The 19,191-nt window shown below is 47.4% G+C and overlaps 6 protein-coding genes across 6 annotated transcripts; 3 read left to right on the top strand and 3 right to left on the bottom strand.

The window, feature by feature from the left end:
• Positions 1–59: 59 nt before the first annotated feature.
• On the top strand, positions 60–1,652 carry N7481_000232 (putative ab-hydrolase associated lipase; the record flags this gene model as incomplete). The annotated part of the gene is made up of 1 exon (XM_057259451.1): positions 60–1,652. The coding sequence occupies one exon, from the start codon at positions 60–62 to the stop codon at positions 1,650–1,652; it is 1,593 nt and encodes a 530-aa protein (XP_057127283.1).
• A 2,384-nt stretch (positions 1,653–4,036) lies between these two features.
• Positions 4,037–4,345, top strand: N7481_000233 (uncharacterized protein; the record flags this gene model as incomplete). Its single annotated transcript, XM_057259452.1, has 2 exons — positions 4,037–4,136; positions 4,200–4,345. The coding sequence occupies 2 exons, from the start codon at positions 4,037–4,039 to the stop codon at positions 4,343–4,345; spliced, it is 246 nt and encodes an 81-aa protein (XP_057127284.1).
• Positions 4,346–8,257: 3,912 nt separating this feature from the next.
• Positions 8,258–10,100, top strand: N7481_000234 (putative oxalate decarboxylase; the record flags this gene model as incomplete). The annotated part of the gene is made up of 9 exons (XM_057259453.1): positions 8,258–8,558; positions 8,608–8,697; positions 8,748–8,763; positions 8,814–8,884; positions 8,951–9,051; positions 9,107–9,174; positions 9,230–9,350; positions 9,407–9,911; positions 9,964–10,100. The coding sequence occupies 9 exons, from the start codon at positions 8,258–8,260 to the stop codon at positions 10,098–10,100; spliced, it is 1,410 nt and encodes a 469-aa protein (XP_057127285.1).
• A 343-nt stretch (positions 10,101–10,443) lies between these two features.
• On the bottom strand, positions 10,444–11,198 carry N7481_000235 (uncharacterized protein; the record flags this gene model as incomplete). The annotated part of the gene is made up of 2 exons (XM_057259454.1): positions 10,444–10,614; positions 10,674–11,198. 2 exons carry the CDS (start codon positions 11,196–11,198, stop codon positions 10,444–10,446), a joined length of 696 nt encoding a protein of 231 aa, XP_057127286.1.
• Positions 11,199–11,990: 792 nt separating this feature from the next.
• On the bottom strand, positions 11,991–15,887 carry N7481_000236 (hybrid sensor histidine kinase/response regulator; the record flags this gene model as incomplete). The annotated part of the gene is made up of 4 exons (XM_057259455.1): positions 11,991–12,404; positions 12,449–12,701; positions 12,763–15,684; positions 15,742–15,887. The coding sequence occupies 4 exons, from the start codon at positions 15,885–15,887 to the stop codon at positions 11,991–11,993; spliced, it is 3,735 nt and encodes a 1,244-aa protein (XP_057127287.1).
• A 2,301-nt stretch (positions 15,888–18,188) lies between these two features.
• Positions 18,189–18,717, bottom strand: N7481_000237 (hydrophobin family protein; the record flags this gene model as incomplete). The annotated part of the gene is made up of 3 exons (XM_057259456.1): positions 18,189–18,230; positions 18,292–18,356; positions 18,414–18,717. The coding sequence occupies 3 exons, from the start codon at positions 18,715–18,717 to the stop codon at positions 18,189–18,191; spliced, it is 411 nt and encodes a 136-aa protein (XP_057127288.1).
• Between the last annotated feature and the right edge of the window lie 474 nt (positions 18,718–19,191).

Raw genomic sequence — 19,191 nt, forward strand, 5'->3', positions numbered from 1 at the left:
GTAAACATCCTCTCTTTCCACCGCTACCGTCCTACTGCCCTCCGACACCAGCTCGAAAAATGTGGTACTATTTACGAAGGACTGTCTCGTTCTTTCTCTCGCTCGGGTTTTTGACCCTCATCTTCCTCGGCGCATTGACGTGTACTGCTGCCACGGCGGTATCCGACGCGATATCTCGACTGAAGGGCCACAAGAAACCTGCGGCAAGGGTCTTCGAAGCCGAGGAACATATTCGCAGATTGGCGCGAGCGGAGTCGGCCAGGAAGTGGGATATCCGGCAGCAGAAGAAGCATGTGGATGAAGAGCAAGGACCCCAAGAATGCCCACCACTGGAAGGAGGGAAAGATCAGATCATATGCGACGTCGCCTACTACGCCAGACGGGTCGGTCTCGATGTGGAATCTTTCCGGGTTCAAACCGAGGACGGCTTCATAATTAGCTTGTGGCATGTGTACAACCCTCAGGAGTATGCGGCGCTCTCTGCGGAGCAAAGGCGCGAACGTGGACCCTCGGTATTTGGCGAACAGAAAAAGTTTGATTCTCCACGCGCAAATTCTAATCGCCGATATCCCGTACTTCTGATTCATGGCCTTCTCCAAAGCTCCGGTACCTACTGCACCAATGATGATGACAGCCTTGCCTTCTATCTCTGCAAATCCGGTTACGATGTCTGGTTGGGAAATAACCGGTGTGGATTACACCCCGAACATACCAGCCTGTCGACTTCTGATCCGCGAATGTGGTCATGGGATATTCGACACCTCGGTACTCTCGACCTAGCAGCTCTGACCTCGCGTGTGCTCTACGAGACAGGCTTCGAAAAGCTTGGCCTAGTGTGTCACTCACAGGGAACGACCCAAACGTTTGTCGCCCTGGCGAAAGAACATCGCCCCGAACTTGGAGAGCGGTTATCAGTATTCTGTGCTCTTGCACCGGCTGCATATGCTGGGCCTCTCGTCAGTAAATCATATTTCCGCTTCATGTCGATCATGTCGCCAGATATGTTCCGCCTCTTCTTTGGAATCCATTCTTTCATCCCACTCATGATGACTGTACGCCGAGTTATCCACCCCAAAATATACGGAACGCTCGCTTATTGGGTATTTTCGTTCCTATTCGGCTGGTCCGATGCACGCTGGGAACGCGATCTTCGCCACCGCATGTTTCAATTCGCACCTGTATACGTCAGTGCAGAGACCATGCGGTGGTGGCTTGGAAGTGAAAGTTTTGCAAAGCATAGATGTATTCTATCGACGACGGATGAGATGGAAAACGATCGTCAATGTGGTAGGAAAACCGGCACTGACCACGGCGATGATCCCGCCGATGCCTGTCTTGGTGGCCCGCAAAATAATTATTGGTTCGGTCCCCAAGTTCCTCCATTTGCGTTATGGATTGGTGGTTCCGATTCCCTGGTGGATGGTCGGAAGCTTCTTGATCGGTTGCAATCTGACTCCGAGCCGCATGTGCGACTCGTTCATTCGAAGATCATTGATGAGTATGAACATCTTGATGTCTTGTGGGCTATGGACGCAATTGAGAAGGTGGGGAAGGAGGTTCGCCAGGTCCTTTGGACGACGATGCCCGAGGAAGCACGCAAGGTCTGCCGTGTTCCCCGTGACATCAACCAGACCCTTCTGGAAACGGAATAATGATCGTCAAGCTTGGATTTTGATTGAATATTGATATCACTCTCACTGAAAGCTGCCATGCGAATTCTTGTACATAAATAAAGAAACATTGAAAGGGCCTTCAGACTAGGGTACTTCTTCAACTTGACTGCCATTCGCATAATCCAATTTCTAGTACTTTAGTATGTAACCCTAACACGCAAGGAGCTCGAATGGCCAACGTTGTGCGAGAGCGATAGGTCATAAATGCCTGGCCGTGGTGCAATTCCATCTTGAAGGGACAATGTGGATTTTCTAGAAAGGACTCTTCGCCTTGTTCTACTTGCAAGGTTCGGAATGTCGATACAAATCTGCAGAGAAAGGGGAAGTCAGGCAAACGAGTCCGCTTGAATACCTGGGGGCCTTTGCCTTTGTGGACGAGCCGAGGACCAGGTCTCCGATTGATAGAAGCTATGTCAATCCGTGAGAACATGGCAGGTGTCCAAAGGTCTTGAAAATATTGCGGCATATGGCTTGTTACGATGCACCGGTGAATGGCACACCTGCTTGTACTGAACGCATTCAGATGAGCCAACATAAGGTCCACTGAAAGATATCCTAGCCTAGGCACCGGATTTGACCCTTGAACCTCCCCTAGCCGTGGCAGTGTGTTGGGAAGCGAGACCTAGACCTCGCGCATGTAAATTATGGGATCTTGAGCATATATTCCGGTAAGTAATGTCAGTGGGATGGTCACCAAAATAAGGACTCGACCTTAACCAAGGAGTGTTCATGCCCGAATAGGACGTCAAGGGCCCCTAGTTGGAATAATTTTGAGTGCATCTGGCCATAGCGCATCCAGACACTTTCACAAGACTGTCCCTGGGCATCATATCCATGGCATTACTGGTATCCGTAGACAATGTTTTGTTTCCCTTAGATAGCTCGATGGTATGGTACGCCCAGGTCTTTGCTAGACCGGTAGTCTTTCCTGCTAGTTGGCAACGACATCGGGAAGTATTTGCACCGAGTAAACTTGTCGAGCTTTATTGCTGATTATTCTTTGACGAGATCCGACCGTGGCAATCAGCGAGGATCTTCTGGCACCGACGGGAGAGCCCGAAAGCAGTTCATCAAAGGTGAAAGCTTCAACTTGGGCAATTATGCGACCGGCGAGTCGTGTTGATAAGCTCTAACGTCTCCATTCACATGCCTGATGCACAAAGGTGAGCCCCATTTGTAACGAGGGTTATTCGGTTCGATTTGGAGAGGGAGGAGGGCGGGTAGTAGGGGGAGGGGAGATATTGAGTGGCGAGGTTCTCCCTGGGTGTCATTCAGGAAACGTTGAGAGGGCAAAAGCGACCGAATCGAAGGGGCTGGCCATCAAATGACGGTCGCAAAGTAGCATTCCATAGACTAGCGTGTCCTTGGAACCTATAGTATAGTGTTAGCAGGCTTCAAATCAGCTAGAACTGGCTCTGATGGAATCAAATGGATGCTAGGACACTCTGTCTCACCGGGATTTGCCCCTCTATCGTGAATCAAATAAGCCAAGCGTGAGGGTGGAGTCATTTACCCCGGATTGGATCCATCGCCCCAGATTTCCGCTGTGGGCCCAACCCGCACTGCCTCTCCACACTGTCGATATGCCCACAACCTGAAGAATGCACCCTGGAACAACATCAAAGAGACATCGTTTAGAAGGAAAGGTCTTGCTGGTACTTATTAAATGCCAAATCAGACCATACCTTAATCTAAAAATTAAGCTTGTCTCCCCCGGTGGTATGATTCCAGGGGAAGCAACCTATGGCCACGGAGGGGAATCGCTTGGGCGTCAAGTCGCTGAATCATGATGCACACGAGTTGGGCAATCAAGGATGGTGCTGCATATCTGGACCAATCGTTTGTCGATGTACTCGGTACGTTATGTGAGAGATGATGTGGAGGGGGAGGGTGGGTTACTCTGGACGGCATCAGCCCATCCCTGAAGATGTACCTCTTTGAATTTCCCACTCATCTTCCTCGATTATTCAATGCCTGAGGAGAGAAATGTATAAGAACCCCATGATATAATTGCATGATAGCCCGCATAGTGTCTTTTCCCTCGATTGTCTACAACTCTGGGATAAATCTATGATCTGGATTGACCTCATCGTTGACTTCGCTGGCTGAAACTCTCGCGACCATCGCCACCTGGAGTACAGGGATGCCCCGGATGTCACCCCCCGCCACTGTTAACCCTGTAAACCTTGTGAACCCCGCATTCAGCTGTCATCTGATCTGTGCTATATAAGCTGTAGTGGGTTGGAAAACTAACTCTTTCTCTCCGTCTCATCATCAACCTCTCCACTCTACACGTCCATATCCATCGGTCTCATCTCAAATTATCAAATTTCCATCATAAACCAACACCTACAACCGACAAGATGTCTGCTCCTGTTGGTCCTCTTCTTGCCTCGCTCAGAACCCTCCCAGAGCGTTCTCGCCAGGGTGTGAACAACCTTCGCCAAAGGCTTTTCCAGCAGGGTATGTCTTATTCCAAAACGTCTCCATCATCACGCTCAGGTCACGATAACTAACAGAACCTAGGTGAGAAACCCAAGAAGGAAGGTCACTTCCTGCGAACCTCTTTCAGTGTTCACCGTCCTGTTTGGATCACCGCTGCCGGTGGCGCGTACACAAGTGTGGCAGCCGTGCTTCTCACCATGCGATACCTCAGACGCGCCGTTCGATAAACATGACTGTCGAACGTGCTGCCCTGCCCCTCATCACCACAACACTTACTTTCACGCTACATACCCTTTCATTCACGACTTTCTTTCTTTTATCTCACACGACTACTACTCACGCACCCTACTGGTTATGGATTCGAATCAGAGGATGCTAGTCGGTTCTTTCTTTTGTTTAACCATGTCCGGTCAACTTGTATCGCCATAGATTGGCACAGACTCGGATTGGAGTTAAGGGCTACTTTACCCTGAATACAAATACAACTATTTTGATTAAGCATATTCCTCTAAACTGATGCATCAGTAATGATGACATGATTGTGGGGTATTCAATAAACATCACGTAGCAACGCAGTAATTTCCAAAGCCAAGAATGTACATCGCTACAGTCATAATAAGAGCCTGATTGAGTCTTTCCCCTCGAGGCAGTCGATAGTTAGTGGTATGCTTGCGTCATGTTTGAAATCGCAGTGCGTATTTCGAATATTCGCTATCCTCGGCCTTTGTTTCTTGTTCGTCAATAACTATGTACATCATGCTACATACACATAATCAGCCCATCTTGACGAATCTAAGTCCACTCGGAGCCCAGACTTGCATCTAAGACTAGCTGAAACGAAAACATCAAGGGGGAATGCGAGCCAGGTCCTCGATAGCCCCGTGGCAGTGTAACAAAGTACCCCTAGTCTTGAAAGAAGTCGGTGCAGAACCCGCCCCGCCCCCAGCGCTTCCAGACTAGGCATCTTCGCAGACGACCTATCACACCACGCTTCTTACTCAGGGCGTCGTCATTACTGTCAAGCGATGATCTCATGAGTCTAGCGCTTGCCCAAGAAGGCTGTATTCATTGTGTTGGAAAGACACTAGCACCTTGGCAACCCCGCACTGTGCGATCGTATATTATTGGCCTTTATCACGGATGAGTCTGGCAAATCGAATGACTCCGGGGATATTACAGTATTTAAAAGGAGAAGGGTTACAATGAAAGGGGTGCTCTTCTGAGATGCAGTGTGGGAGGGGTCTGAGCGCAGGGCGGAGAGATGCTTTCGTCACCTTGCGGTCACTTTGGGGGTTAATTTGGGCGACTGACAGATCTGGAATGGGGGTTATTGGAGGTTAATTTTCATTATTGTACTAGCACATCTAATGCTTTGGCTGGGTGAAAATACAATATTAGCCTCAAGGTCCTCACTATTGTGACGCACAAGGCCGAGGTTTAGAGGCAAGCTTAAAACAATGACAGGAGTTACTAGTATTCCCTGGTAGCTGTGTGAGCAGGAGCTTAGACATTGTATTGTTCAATCGTACTATCGTCGTGACGTTGAAGAACGTATCAATTCTACCGTGACAAAATTGCAAGTTTTCGTATGATCAAGATATACACAATCGTGTGCTGTGTGGTGCCATATAAATGATCGCCAAGAAAGCAATTTATCAATACAATTGTTCTTACTATTGAAATAGATATATTGCGTGTCCCAGAATAGTAGGAGGCTACGGCAAGAATCTCAACATAACTCTGTCCTCTAATTCAGTCCATAATGGAGTCCAGTTTCGGGTTGGAGAGGAACTTCGTGAAATCAACAGGTACTATCATAATTTCCATGGACAAAACGTCATTCTCTTCAAGTTGTTAGTGGCATATTCTATTGCAAAATTATCTTGATTTTCGATATTTTATTGGTAATGGCGACTCCAAGATTTCAGGCTATCGCAAAGGTCGCCCACTTCATCGATAGTTAACTGGTGGATTCCAAGTACGTACTAGTACATATGTGACTAGAGTGGAACCAAGTGATTATAAATAACTTGAAAATGACCCATGAGGGTACTTAACGAGCGCAGCGGAGTTGCTCAAAGACACTATGTCTGTTGCAAGAATAGAACAACTTGGCTACATCTTTAGCTTTGCCTACGGATGCTTGTTTTGAGTGACTTTTAGACTGATCGCAAGTCAACTTGCTAACAAGTAAATTTCTAGAGATAGCCTTGCGATTCAATTAATTCGCATTCTGCATTTATTGCACTTCTTACTAAACACAACTCAACTCAGGGTTCGGAGCCGTGATTAATTTCCCACCTCAGCTCCAGCCTTGCGACCGGCATGATATGCAGCCAAGTCTTCCACCTTGACTATACAACCCGTTGCCAAGCTATCCATTTTTGCGTTCACTCTAAAGGGCATGCCGTCTATGCATAGAGGTGGTTTGTCAAGCGATTCGATGATCACACTAGATTGGATTTAGAAAAACCCCCTCTTGTCTCCGAAGCCTTAATTCGCGATCCAGTTTTTCTAAATATCAGCGATCGAAGTTTTCCATATCCCCATAATGAAATGGGCGAAGAGAATGATCCTTTATAGTTGAAGGAAAGATGGAATGGTAATTTTGGGCCTTCTTCTAATCCTCTACTATTTGAGTAGTATAGTGCGACAGGGCTGAGATGTTGTTGAGCTCAGTGAGGGGTTGCGGGATCTCCGGGACGCCATCTTCTAAATTTATCTCCCGGGGGCTATCTGGATGCAACATATGCCCCTCTTCATGTAAAGCTCTTATTATATCCATTCCTCAACAAGCTAGAAAGAACGTTCTCAAGAATCGACCCATACGGCAACATCTTTAAGTGGTGGACATAATTTCTTTTCAACTAGACCCTCAAGCCACCTTCCAGTTCAGTTCCCAAGAGTAGTCGATCCGGCTAAACTCGTCAGTGTTTTTGATGTCAAAGCGTTTTCTATAGGGCTGTATTATATGATATTCCCCTCATGCGGAGAGGGGCACGTGGATACTGAGAAGACGCAAGTGAGGGACCGGGGGACCTTCGAAGCATGTCGCTAAGCCTGTGCTGTCCCACTTAAGATACCCGAGAAGGCTAGCTAAGCAGTTGCTTGATTGCCTGCGGCTGTAATTGGATGTCTTGGCTGGCATTCAAATCTTGCTTGTAAGTTGCGATTTCTATACATAAGTACCTTACGCCGCTAAACTGACGGCTTTTCTACGTTTCTGACGAATTGGTAGATCTTCATGAGATTCGTACTCGAGAATTCAATAATCACCGGACAACTCCTTTCTTCCGACTAATTGTGTCATGGAGCGAGCTGCGTTAAGACTGATTCTCAATTTGAAGTGCCATTTATTGGACCGGATTCCACGGTACCTGGTGGGTCCTACTGTTGACTTTGATCGAGGACCCATTTTTAGAGCCACGTCATTTGCGGGCCAAATGATTAAGCTAACCTCTTCCTCGTCACAAGCGGTGGCTCTACTCCGGCTTTGATCAATCACAGATCAGTATTCCGAAACACCAAAGTTCCTGGTTAGCGGAATGGGAATAATTGTTTCTGACAATCATACCAGCTGCACGAGCAAGCTGCGTAGAACAGATTATGGATGCAGGCTTCAGAGTTGAAGTGCAGCTAAACTGGAAAGTTCCGTTTTCGTCAATTCTGGCCGACTATCCTGACTGTTATACTTGGTAGCAAAGATACTACTGTCTACTTCCCTATGACATGGACAATGTCTTAAAGTGGGGATAAATGCACGGGCAAAGATACTATCCCCGATTCATAGAATCTCCGGTCTATACCCCTGCTCCTTATTCTGCTCTATTCTTATTGTGTCCTAGTCGAGAGGAGCTATGGACCTACTGGATGCTTCCTGAAGCCTAGATTTATCACGCGGTCCCCTCACGAGGGGAACTTGATGAATCTCCAAAAAACTTGTACTGTTAGTAGGTTTGGATTTGGATGAGGGGACGCAGATCCGTATAGCCATGGGTTTGCCCTGGGTGGAGTCTTTTGTGCTGGGAATCAAATATATAAAAGCCGGCATAACCCAGTGTCTTTCCATTCATTTATAATCTACGGACTTCTCATCAATTAAAACAGGCTGCGAAACTCCAGCCTGCGGTTCTGCCAACATGAAGCTCCAAGTTTCGTCTTCTGTTGCTTCTCTGCTTATATTCCTTCTTCCACTATCTGATGCATTCCCTGCACGCCGAGCAGATGAATCAGCGAGCAACCCTGGCTTGAAAGGGTCAAAGACCTTGATCGGGTACTCACCTTCTGAAAAGGTCGGCAGCACAACGACTCCCGACATCAAGTACAGCCTCCTCCCTGGACAAACCAATGATCCTGACATCGGCACTTGGCTCGACTTCTCGAAAGTTGATAACCCCCAGCCAATTCGGGGAGATACAGGGGGAGACGATCCTGGTCCACGTGAGTGATGAAGCCGCTAACTTGAAATATGACACTCATCATTTCCCAGGAAACTTGAACTACGATAGGATTCACAGTGACAAACTTGCTCCTCCTGGCACAGACCACGGAGCAACCATCAATGCGCAGTGGCCCATGGGTAGATTTCCCTCTGACAACAATGATAGCATATACTAATTCATGGAATAGGTCTCAGTCACAATCGGTTAGGATTTCTTGAAATTTCTATCAAATTTGGCAAAGCTAACTTTTTAGGCTTGGAATCGATAACGCTGGCTGGGCTCGCCAAGAAAATACGGTAGTGATGCCAGCTGCTACCGAGATGGGTGAGTAAACCTTTCTAGCTCGTTTGTATCTTAGCTCTCTAATCTTTTTTTTTTTTTTTGCAAAAGCCGGTGTCGATATGCGCCTGGAACCAGCTGCATACCGAGAACTCCATTGGCACGTCGCTAGTGAATGGTCTCTCATTTTGAATGGGTCTTGCCGGATCCAGGTATGCACTCTATCTTTTGAGATTGACTAAAAATGTGGATTAACTAACTTGGCAGGCTGTGAATGAAAATGGTGAGACTTTTGTCGATGACCTTACCGCGGGAGATGTCTGGTTCTTCCCACCGTAAGCCCTGAAAACCACGAGTCCAAAGACCATACATTGACCAATTTATTTCTAGCGGAATCCCTCATTCAATCCAAGCTTTGGATGATGGGGTCGAGTTCCTCCTTGTCTTTGACGATGGTGACTTCAATGAAGACAATACCTTCCTCGCCACCGAGGTCTTCCTTCATAGTCCCGTAGGTACCTGAAAGTCTAATTATTGGTCGACTCAACAAACTGACAACCCTTGCAGAAGGAAGTCCTGGCCAAGAACCTCGGAGTTGCGGTCGCTGATTTTGAAGATATTCCCGATGATGAACTCTATATTTTCAAGGGCACACCAGCACCTAAAGATATTGAGGAGCAAAACGTGACTACATCTTCCGGGGTTGTCCCTCGAACCAAAAGCTACTCGTACCACTTTTCCGAACAAGAACCTCATGAGGTCGCCGGAGGTTCCGTTAAGATTGTGGACCCATCAACCTTCCCCCTCGCCAGCAACTTCTCCGCGGCGATCGTCACTGTTCACCCTGGAGGTATGCGTGAGATCCATTGGCACCCGTCCAGCGACGAATGGACCTTTTTCATTAAAGGACAGGGCCGTGCAACCCTCTTCACTGCCCCAGAAGCCGCAAATACCTTCGACTTCATGGCAGGTGATGTTGGGTATTTTCCCCAGTCAAATAGTCACTATATCGAGAACACTGGGGAGGAGGATCTGGTATTCCTTGAAGTTTTGCAGGCGTCGGAGTTCACAGGTATGATCGATTCAACTCCTTTGGTGGGGTAAACTTGCTAATCGTTTTCCAGATGTTGCTCTCGGCCAATGGATTGCATCCACTCCCAAGCAGATCATCTCCGACACTCTGAAGTTGAGTGACAGCACACTAAGCAAGTTGAAGACTGAAAAACAATATGTTGTTGCTGGCTCGACTAGTAATGAATGAGGGATTTTGAGCCGGTGACTGAAGCATTCTGTATCTCCAATCGCAGATCACATCCTTTGTGCATATCTTCATACTTTATAGCAACAGAAAATAGTACTCCGTTCGAAATAAACAATCATTGTTGTAGCGACATTAACTTCAAGTTGACAATTCAATCTCGTCTTGAGATAAAAGGTTGATAGGAAAAAGTGAGGTTTTAGAAGTGAATAGTATTGTTTGTATATTATATAAACAACCTGAAGAGAAGAAGGCATTGTCATCCATGGATGTAATAAACAAATAAAATCGATCGAGTACAAAAGGCACCACCCCTGCTCCACGTAGCTTTCTTCAAAGTCTCATCTCAAACCTTATAAGGAGGAGGGAGATCTTCCGAGCGATCAGAATCCTCACTTTCAGCGCTCTCGGCTGAATCAATTCGATCCAAATCGTGAACTGGTAGCGGGCCCTTTGATTTAGAATCGAGCTCCGGTACAGCAGGTATGTTTGAAGATGGCCCGGCAGCACGACTCGACTGTAGACGCAAACGTTAGCACGACGTAGAGAAATGAGATATAAAAAAGGAATACCCACACTGGCAGTGAGACGTGGATCGTCTTTTCGAATCGCGACGGGTTCTTTATCTCCAATCTTCCCGATAAGCTGGCCCCTTTTCCACACTCCAAACTTGAGAACCATGCCCTCGAAAGAGGATCGAGAAATTATACAATCCTCCACATCGCAATCCTTGACTTTCGCCCTTCGAAGTTGACTGTGTGAGATGGTCGATCCTGTCACAGCACTGGTCGTGATGGTACTCGCATCTCGGACCGTAGAAGTTTTGATGGTACTTCGATGTGCGGAGCTCTTTTCAAGAAGGGTACTTTCTGTTACCTCACTGCGCTTAACCGAAGTCACGCCGTGGAAGTGAGACTTCTTCCCTGTTGAGCGAGACGCTGAGCGCACCTGCACCAAAACGCAGTCGTCAAAGGTGCTACGCTTCACGTAGGAGCTAGTAACGGCACAGTTGCGCAGATTGCTGCGCGTGATAGTATTATCATCGTTAGTTGTAATATTGCCGCCAAATTGGGTTGCATGTTGAGAGTTGTTATCCATCATGATCTGTTCACCTCTGAGAGTAGTTGTTGCTGTTGTTCAAAGTCTGCGCTTGATCAATGCCGAAAATCGAAGGTCAGAGGAATGCGGACAGGACATATGGGTGTGGGGCTGAGAATACGAGAAGCTTGCCAATGTGGTGGAACTCGGCTGCCTGGACTCTCGTTCAGCTCGGCAGGACTGGCCCTCGTTATCCCCGACGAAGTTAATTTGCGCCGGTCTTGAGGAGGGGAATGACTGAACAGAGGGAAATATGAGTGGTTACTGATAGTTCGGAGGTGGTGCAGGGAGGCGGGGAGAAATGGATGATATCGTCAGCAGCCTTGTTGCCTGAGGCCGCTTTACGATCAATTTCCTAACAGCAACTTTTACATTCTATAATGGCGATCGCATCTGGAAGCGATCGATTTCCCATTTTATACCAGGAACGGGGTTGTAGAGGAAAAATACTATCAAATTTAGGCTACAAGGGAACGATCTAGCGTCGCGTCTGCTACAGTGGTGTTGCAAAAGTTTTTGGGACATTGAAAACACCCGGAGATAGTATCATGATGGTCTGGTGCACATTCTGAGCGCGCAGGGTCTTGGAAGACTTATGGATGTATTTTGAAGCTCTTAGTAACAGGTCTTTCCGGGGTATATCAATATTCTAACACTACTAGTACAAACTATACAACCTTGGAAGATTCTTTTGCCAGGTATCGCACAATAAAAACAGATGCAAGACGCTAAGAAAGAATATTTTTACAGCTCATCAGTCCCATAAATTCGTGCATATCCTGAACGGGTCATGACTCATGACTTAATCGAGGACTTGCGCCGTGGCAAGTTCTGCAGCATCTGTTTAAGCTGTTTCAGAGGAGTGGGCTTCGTCAGAAATTCGTTTACTCCGCTGATCGCTGCCTCCTGTTGCGTCTCGGCGGATAGGAACGCAGTCAAAATAATAATGGTGGTCGGCTCCAATTCGCACATCTTCTCGAAATGGCGCATTTCGCGAGTTGCCGAAAGTCCGTCCATGATGGGCATCGATATGTCTAGGCAAGAGTTAGGAGAAACTTGAAGCGGCAGAGCTAGCTCTTGCGGTAAAATACCCATAATAACTGCATCAAATCTCTCGGCCTTGTACTTGTTCAACGCTTCAAGGCCATTGACTGTGGTTTTATAAGGGAGTTTCGCGTTCTTGACGCATGCCTCGATGATCTGAACATACTATTATTAGCCTTATTCAAACCGGTCATATGGTCCATGCGTACCTTCAGATTCACTGGGTTATCTTCGACGAGAAGCACATTCGGTCTATCATTTGGGAGGGTGCCAACATCATCATCCTTGCGGGCTTTATCCATTTCTGAGCCCGTCGAACCCAAGTTGTTGAGGCTCATTCCATAGATTTGTTGAATCTCGTGACTCTCAACAAGCGGTGGAGATATAGCATTTTCATCGAACTCAATTCCTTCATTGTCGAGGCAATAATTGAAGACCTTTTTTAAGGTCTTGGGACACACTCTGGTGTAGATATAATGTTAGCCTCATCGAATAAATCACGCAAGACGTCGTCGTCACTTACGGCTGTGAGAGGAAAATCGCCCGATCTTGTGAATTCTCTTTCACCACTTTCCAGTTACCTGTATGACCACTCAACACTATCAACGGGTATGCGTGCTGGGGTTCCATTGACTGTCGGATGTCGGAATTCTCAGGGCTATGAGCAAATTGCCGATATTCATGTTCAGTAACAATTAAGAAATCGGGGCGATTTTGCTGCAGCTCGCTATTGTCGAGCACTTCCAGGTCGAACCAGTCTTGCACCATCCGAGTCAAACTAGATTTGATATCACTAAACACTTGCTGCTTGATACCAAGATCACCTCGCTCAAAGCTTTTGGTGAAGAATGAGACGCTCTTTCCTTTCAGGCGTTTTTGCAGGTCAAGGAACGGACACATTGACGTGGGAATCGACTCGGCTCCAGAAATGGGAAGGACAACGTCAACTTCGGTTCCTTCGCCAATTTTGCTCCGAATCTCAATTTTTCCATTGAGTGATTTGACAATCTGGTGTACAAGACTCAGACCCACTCCAAGACCTGGTGATTGATTATCCTCTTGGATGAAGGGAGTGTAGAGACCGTGAAGCAGATAATCCTGCGACATGCCCCGTCCAGAATCAGTAATAGTGATGCGGACAGCTGGCACTAGGCTTTCACCATGTAAGCTAATCGTATCCTTTTTCATGAAGAGACTGACGTAGCCCGCCTCGGTATATTTCAGGGCATTTCCGAACAAATTCATGACTATCCGGCGCCATGCCGCGCTATAGACTGAGTAATGCCAGTTTTCTTGCCACTCTATATCAACTACCGTCAGCAGTCGAGGTCGATCGTCTCCATTCTCAGACACTTGAGAACATTTGCGGTATCGTTTCCGTGATTCGGGTGCATAATTCTCCTCTCTGTCTAGAAAGTCTCGTCCGGCAATTAAGCCTTCGGCAACTTCTTGCACCAGAGAGCTGAGGTTTTGGTCTTGTGTGGCACCAGGAACTGTTGCTTTTGCTTTCGAACGGTTTGTTTTCCCATCTTCTCCGCCACTGCCCCGGGGCTGCGTTAGAGTATTTATTTTGGCGTAGTCAAACAGGTGATTGAGTGTATCAAGCAATGTCCGACCACAGCTGTGGACTGTTTCGACAAGCCCCCTTTGGGTGTACGTGTTGACCGAATCCCGTAATAACTCGGCGGTACCGAGCACACCGTGCAGTGGAGAGCGTAGTTCGTGCGAGATAGACGATATGAAAGCCCCTTTTGCTCGATCGGCAGCTTCCAAATCCGTTTTAGACACCTCGGCCATCACGCTGTTGCTAAAAGCAGCCATGTATGTCAGGTCCTTTGGTTCTGATAAAACTCGGCCAGGGTCATTAGACCAAATCAGGTTCACGGTAAACCATCGACTTCGCTGGAAGTCCCAAACCGGATAGATACCAATACATCTGGCGTCGGGCAACGCCCTGTGGAGGTACTTGATGTCCATGGTTTCTTGGCGGATATCCTTTTCTCTAGTGGATCCTTCGACAACCTTCTTTCCACCGACGTAATGGGCCTGGCTCATATCATCTGCCAAGCCCTCATAGCTCGCTGCGATAGTTCCATCATCCTCGATGTGAAAGATTTTCCCGCGAGGATACCTTTCAATGAGATGGCTAATGAAGGCACCTGGCAAAGAAAAATAGTGTCGTGCTTGTTGATCAATTTCATCACTCGAGGCTGATGACGATGTCGAATACCCCAAGACTAAACTCTTAGGCCCTGAATTCTCGGCTCCCATGGATTCCCAATGGGTTTGCGTCTCATATTCGATCTCGAAATCACTGGGGTCGCTCTCGCTTTTCCCATCTGGGGGACCAATCATCTGACGTCGAGCATACACACTTGCATCAAGAAACATAACCCCTTCCACGTCTAACGCCTGATTCATCAAGCACGAAGCCCTGTCAAGTACGTGTTGGACGCTGAATGGAGCTAGCTTCTCCTGCAGCTGGCTTGTGGTGGGCGAGAGAGGCGGTCGCTGCTCGTTTTCCCCCTTCTCCTTTGATACTCTCAGCTTGCTCTCGTCGCATTCGAATTTCTGAATAGGCGATCGACTCCGACTGCTTTGCGCGACTTTTTCTGCAACTCCTCCCTTCTCGTTTTTCCCCTGGCCAATGGAATTACTATTAGCATAATCAGGCGGGTATGCTTCTAACGCCGACTCTTCTGGGATTTTGGAGATGGCGTCTGAGAGCTGAAAGCTTTCTAGCTTTCGGTTGATCTCGGCAAGCTGATTGCCGGCCTTGTTCTCGACATGATCGCGACTGTCAATTCCTTCGGCAAGATCTGATTTCCCTTGCACGAATAACCCGAGTGCTCTGATCATTCTTTCTTCGCGATCTTCCTCGCGCATAGCTCTCTGCGATATGAGGTGATCCATGATGGTTAGACTGAGTTCCTGTAAGAACTGTGTTTGCTCCTCGGTCATGGCTACTCGTGGCTCATCGTCCAAAACAGCAATGCTCCCGATCACATAGTCGCCGGGTGATATTATGGGGACGGAGACATAAAAACGATTATGAGGCGGGCCAGTAACAGATGCATCGGACTGAAATCGGTGATCTTGGGTGAGGTTGGGGACAGCAAAATATTCAACCTCTCCCTTCGTTGCAAACGTCTGCATCGCCACATTGCACATTGTGATACTTTCTCGTGGAAGCTGTTGAACGCCTCGCCAAAGACTCTTGTCATCATTCTTGGCGCCACGAAGACTAAGTCGAGGAGTTGCTTCGGCGACAACATGCTGAGTAGTCCGATCGAAAAGCGAAATGAGAGCTCTTTTCGCATTCAAGCGTAAGCTTGCCAATTGTGCGAATACTGTCAGAACATTGTCGCGCGATGCATTCGGCCCATTGCCGGATGACTCTTGAGCAAACTTTTCCGATGTCGAGTAGCCCCAGTACGGGAGGTACCTTTTGCAATTGGTGAGTCACAGTAAAAATAAAAAAGACAAGACTAGGGAATCATACAAGTGCATTTCCCGTTCTCGAGCGGCGTCGACATTATGGGCATATTTGCGTGGGCCACCAGGGCCTCTAGTCATGCTAGGGCTCATGGACTTGGAATTTGCAGATTTTGGGGGGAAATAATTGGAGGTTCGTGGTTTCGTTGCCATTTAGTGGTTTTTCGAGTGTAGAAATCATCCCTGTTGAGTGACAATAATTAGCCACCTAAAGTGGTGATGGTTAGTTTAAAGCTGAACGACAGCCATGGCGTCATAGTTTACACCGTTCAGATAAACTGGGGCACTTTGGTTTCGGGTAGACATTTTAGCGCGTGGACCGAGTGCCAGGGACGATTATGACCCGATCAGCCGGTTTGCTGCTCAGTTCAGTTTTTTCCCCAGACTTCCATCCCTGACGTCACGATCCACATTCCTCAAGTGGATCGTCTTTGGTGTGCGAAAGGTGCAAAGGTGTGAAAGACGCTTAAGCTATGACAACCTTGGAAGCCAGTCACTGGCCCGGACGTCTCGAATTACGTCGCTCGATAAGCGCAGGCAGTTAAGTAGTTGTATATGGGGGTATTTTACCGTGGCGTTGCAAAGGTTTTAAACCTCCTACTGCCCACCATTATTAACTCCCTTCTAATAGCAGACAAGTAGCTACCTGAGATGGAATAGAATGGCAACCCCAATCCATCTTAGGTGACTACTAGTCCGCCATTAGGAAGACGGAGACCAGGACGGTCAAAAAAGGGTTGGAAATTTTTGCTGTGCCACGTTACTATACCTCTAAACACCCCGATATGCAAGTACTAACCACCCTACCCTTATCTAGCGCCGTATCGAATGCATAGCCATCGGTCGCAGCCAAGACTACCCCATATACCGATCAATTTCATTTCCCAGGCGCGTAGGATTATAAAAGCGACCTGGGATGATCGTATGTCTCGCCAGTCATTCCATAGGGGATCCACCCCACAGTAGAGAAGTGTTGGTGTTAACAGTGTTGGTTACTGTTGGTTACAATGACATGCTCCAGCCCCATCTCTTCTGCCATCTGACCATTCTACACTGGCATGCATCACCCGGGATTCCCCGGCCACTCACCCAGATTGAAATCCATATTTCCACCAAGCATCTCTTTCGTTCCCCCCAGTATTGGATGGTCATAATCAAAGAAGCTTTTCAGGTGCAATAAGCATTGGGATTTCCACTCTCATTTTTGGAAAAATAACTTGAATTGTAACGGTTGTCGAAACTGACGACACAACGGAGCATAAAAAGAACAACATAAGATAATAGGAAAATTCCGCATGGCTTTTTGCTTTTCACTCCCTTTCAAACCGACCACTCGGTGATCTAGTGCCTGTGAGGATGCTCAGATACTCACAGAGATCAACGTACGGCGTAGCATACGAAGCAAAGGAAGCAGTAGCGGTTTGACGAAAGTAATAGCTTGAGGAGAATAAGAAGGAAGCTAGGATAGAAGGGTAGATACACAGGTGTATGGCGTGGATGTCTAGAGTGGTGCCGTAGGCATAAGGCATCCACGAATGGTAACAACACCAGTTCGTTACAGTGCCGACCAGAGATTATTCGAAACCCGCGCAGTCAATGCAATAACACTGACCTTGAAATCACAACTGCAAATACAATGAGCTCTGCCAGACTCAGACTAAAGTATGCTCTTCCAGTCGTTCCGATGGCAGTTTTATTCAAGTTTTTGATCTTTCACCTAGGCACGTTCATCGTCCACTCTAATTCCAAGACATTTCCAAGTTCGGAAGGGCTCTTCAACTTCAAGTTCTTCAAGTTCATATCTTAGGCGAGCGATTTGTATGTGGAGCGACCGTCTCCCATATAATTCACAAACTTGGAAATCTCTCAAAAATTAGTCGAATTTTCCGAGTCCTCCCGAGGCCAAAACACCCGAACCCTGCGATATATCTTGAAAGCCCCGTTCTGCGACTACTAGTATCCTTTTTTTTTTCGGAGTGTACCCAGTAAGCTTTAATGCATAGCCTTGGATATAGGCGCCTTTCTCAAAATTCCGATCTCCAGTTTAAGTCAGGCGAAGGATATTGACTTCGCATCCTATTAAAAAACCTTGGACTACCCAATTGGAAGTTACAATTGTTCCAAGGTTGTTTCCCATGCCGTCGGAAAATTTCAGTGGATTTCGGGCACTCGATGCATCAACTTTTCCCGCTGTTGATCCCTAAATGTAGTACACATAACCTTGCAGATCAACGTTTCAGACCCTTGGAAATTCCCCTAACCTTGCATTAAATCTTTTTAACATGAAAATTGATGAGTAGTTCAAAACGATTCTTATTACATAAAAATATAAAGTTAAAGGGCTGTGCTCCCTGAATAATGTACATCTGCTAGTGGGTCATCCATGAGTGGAGGGAATTATCTCTCTTCAAATTCCACATGGAGTACTATATACTGTTCGCTAGGCCAGCAAATTTACTTCTTGAGAGCGGCGCAACCAAGGGCCACGGTGCCACCCTGTAATCAGTCGGTTAGAATAGGTTGCTTAAACTACTGATTCGCTTTGGAAATCACGTACCAAAAGGTTAGCCTCAGTGCAGCACTGGGGCTCGGTGGTGCAGACGGAAGCCTCGTATGGGTCGCCTGGTACCGCATTAGCTATCGTTCTACTAGTAATATTGGTGATTCATCAGTACTTACAAAGCAGACCGATGGAGCCAACGATGTTGGCGGCATCAATGCCGAGGTCCTCCAGGATGGGATCCACGATGTGGTCCAACGGAGTGGTGAGGGTACCACAGCAAAGCAGTGGGCCAACACACTCCGAAGTCTCAGACTCGTTCTCGTGTTTGCTGCCTGCCAGAGCAGCAGCGGCGTCATGCACCTTTGTGTCGGTGGAATCGCCGCGGCGCATCACGTTGGAAGAGAGAGATCCTTCCATGGGAGTGGCGGCAACCACGCCGGCGCCGACGAGGGAGAGGACAGAGATCATAGAGAAACGCATCTTGATGTATAAGGATGACTGGGAGTTGAAATAGAGGTTCAAAGTTGGAAGTTTGTTTGAATGATGAAATTGAGAGTGAATCAAGCGTGATCTGATATCCTCAATGCGCGAGATGTTGTGCCCTTCTTATACCCTTCGCAAAAGCCCCTGTGCTTCATAGCCGGGCTCCTCAATTACCCCTATCCTCCGTCCTGAGTAGTAACCATGTACATTGACAGAACGTCTTATCAGTCACCTCGGATGTCTTAGGTTGTCATAGTGTGAGCTATAGACCAGGAGTTTCTATGACAAGAGTCAATCCCAGCGGACAAAAGAAAAAGCAAAAGTATAGATAGAGCATTGTCCACTCGGAGAGGCACCATTAGGAGTGTGTGGATCAAATAAATTTGAGAGTACGCAGGAACAATAGCGTCACCCGGTGGCAGAGCCAGGAATTCGCCCATAGATCAAGTCCGTGATCGACAACCGAGGCCG

The sequence above is a fragment of the Penicillium waksmanii genome, assembly GCF_028829765.1.
Source record: "Penicillium waksmanii strain IBT 27052 chromosome Unknown utg000001l:1.0-4852451.0:1.0-4856178.0, whole genome shotgun sequence".
In the NCBI taxonomy this organism is placed as follows: domain Eukaryota; kingdom Fungi; phylum Ascomycota; class Eurotiomycetes; order Eurotiales; family Aspergillaceae; genus Penicillium; species Penicillium waksmanii.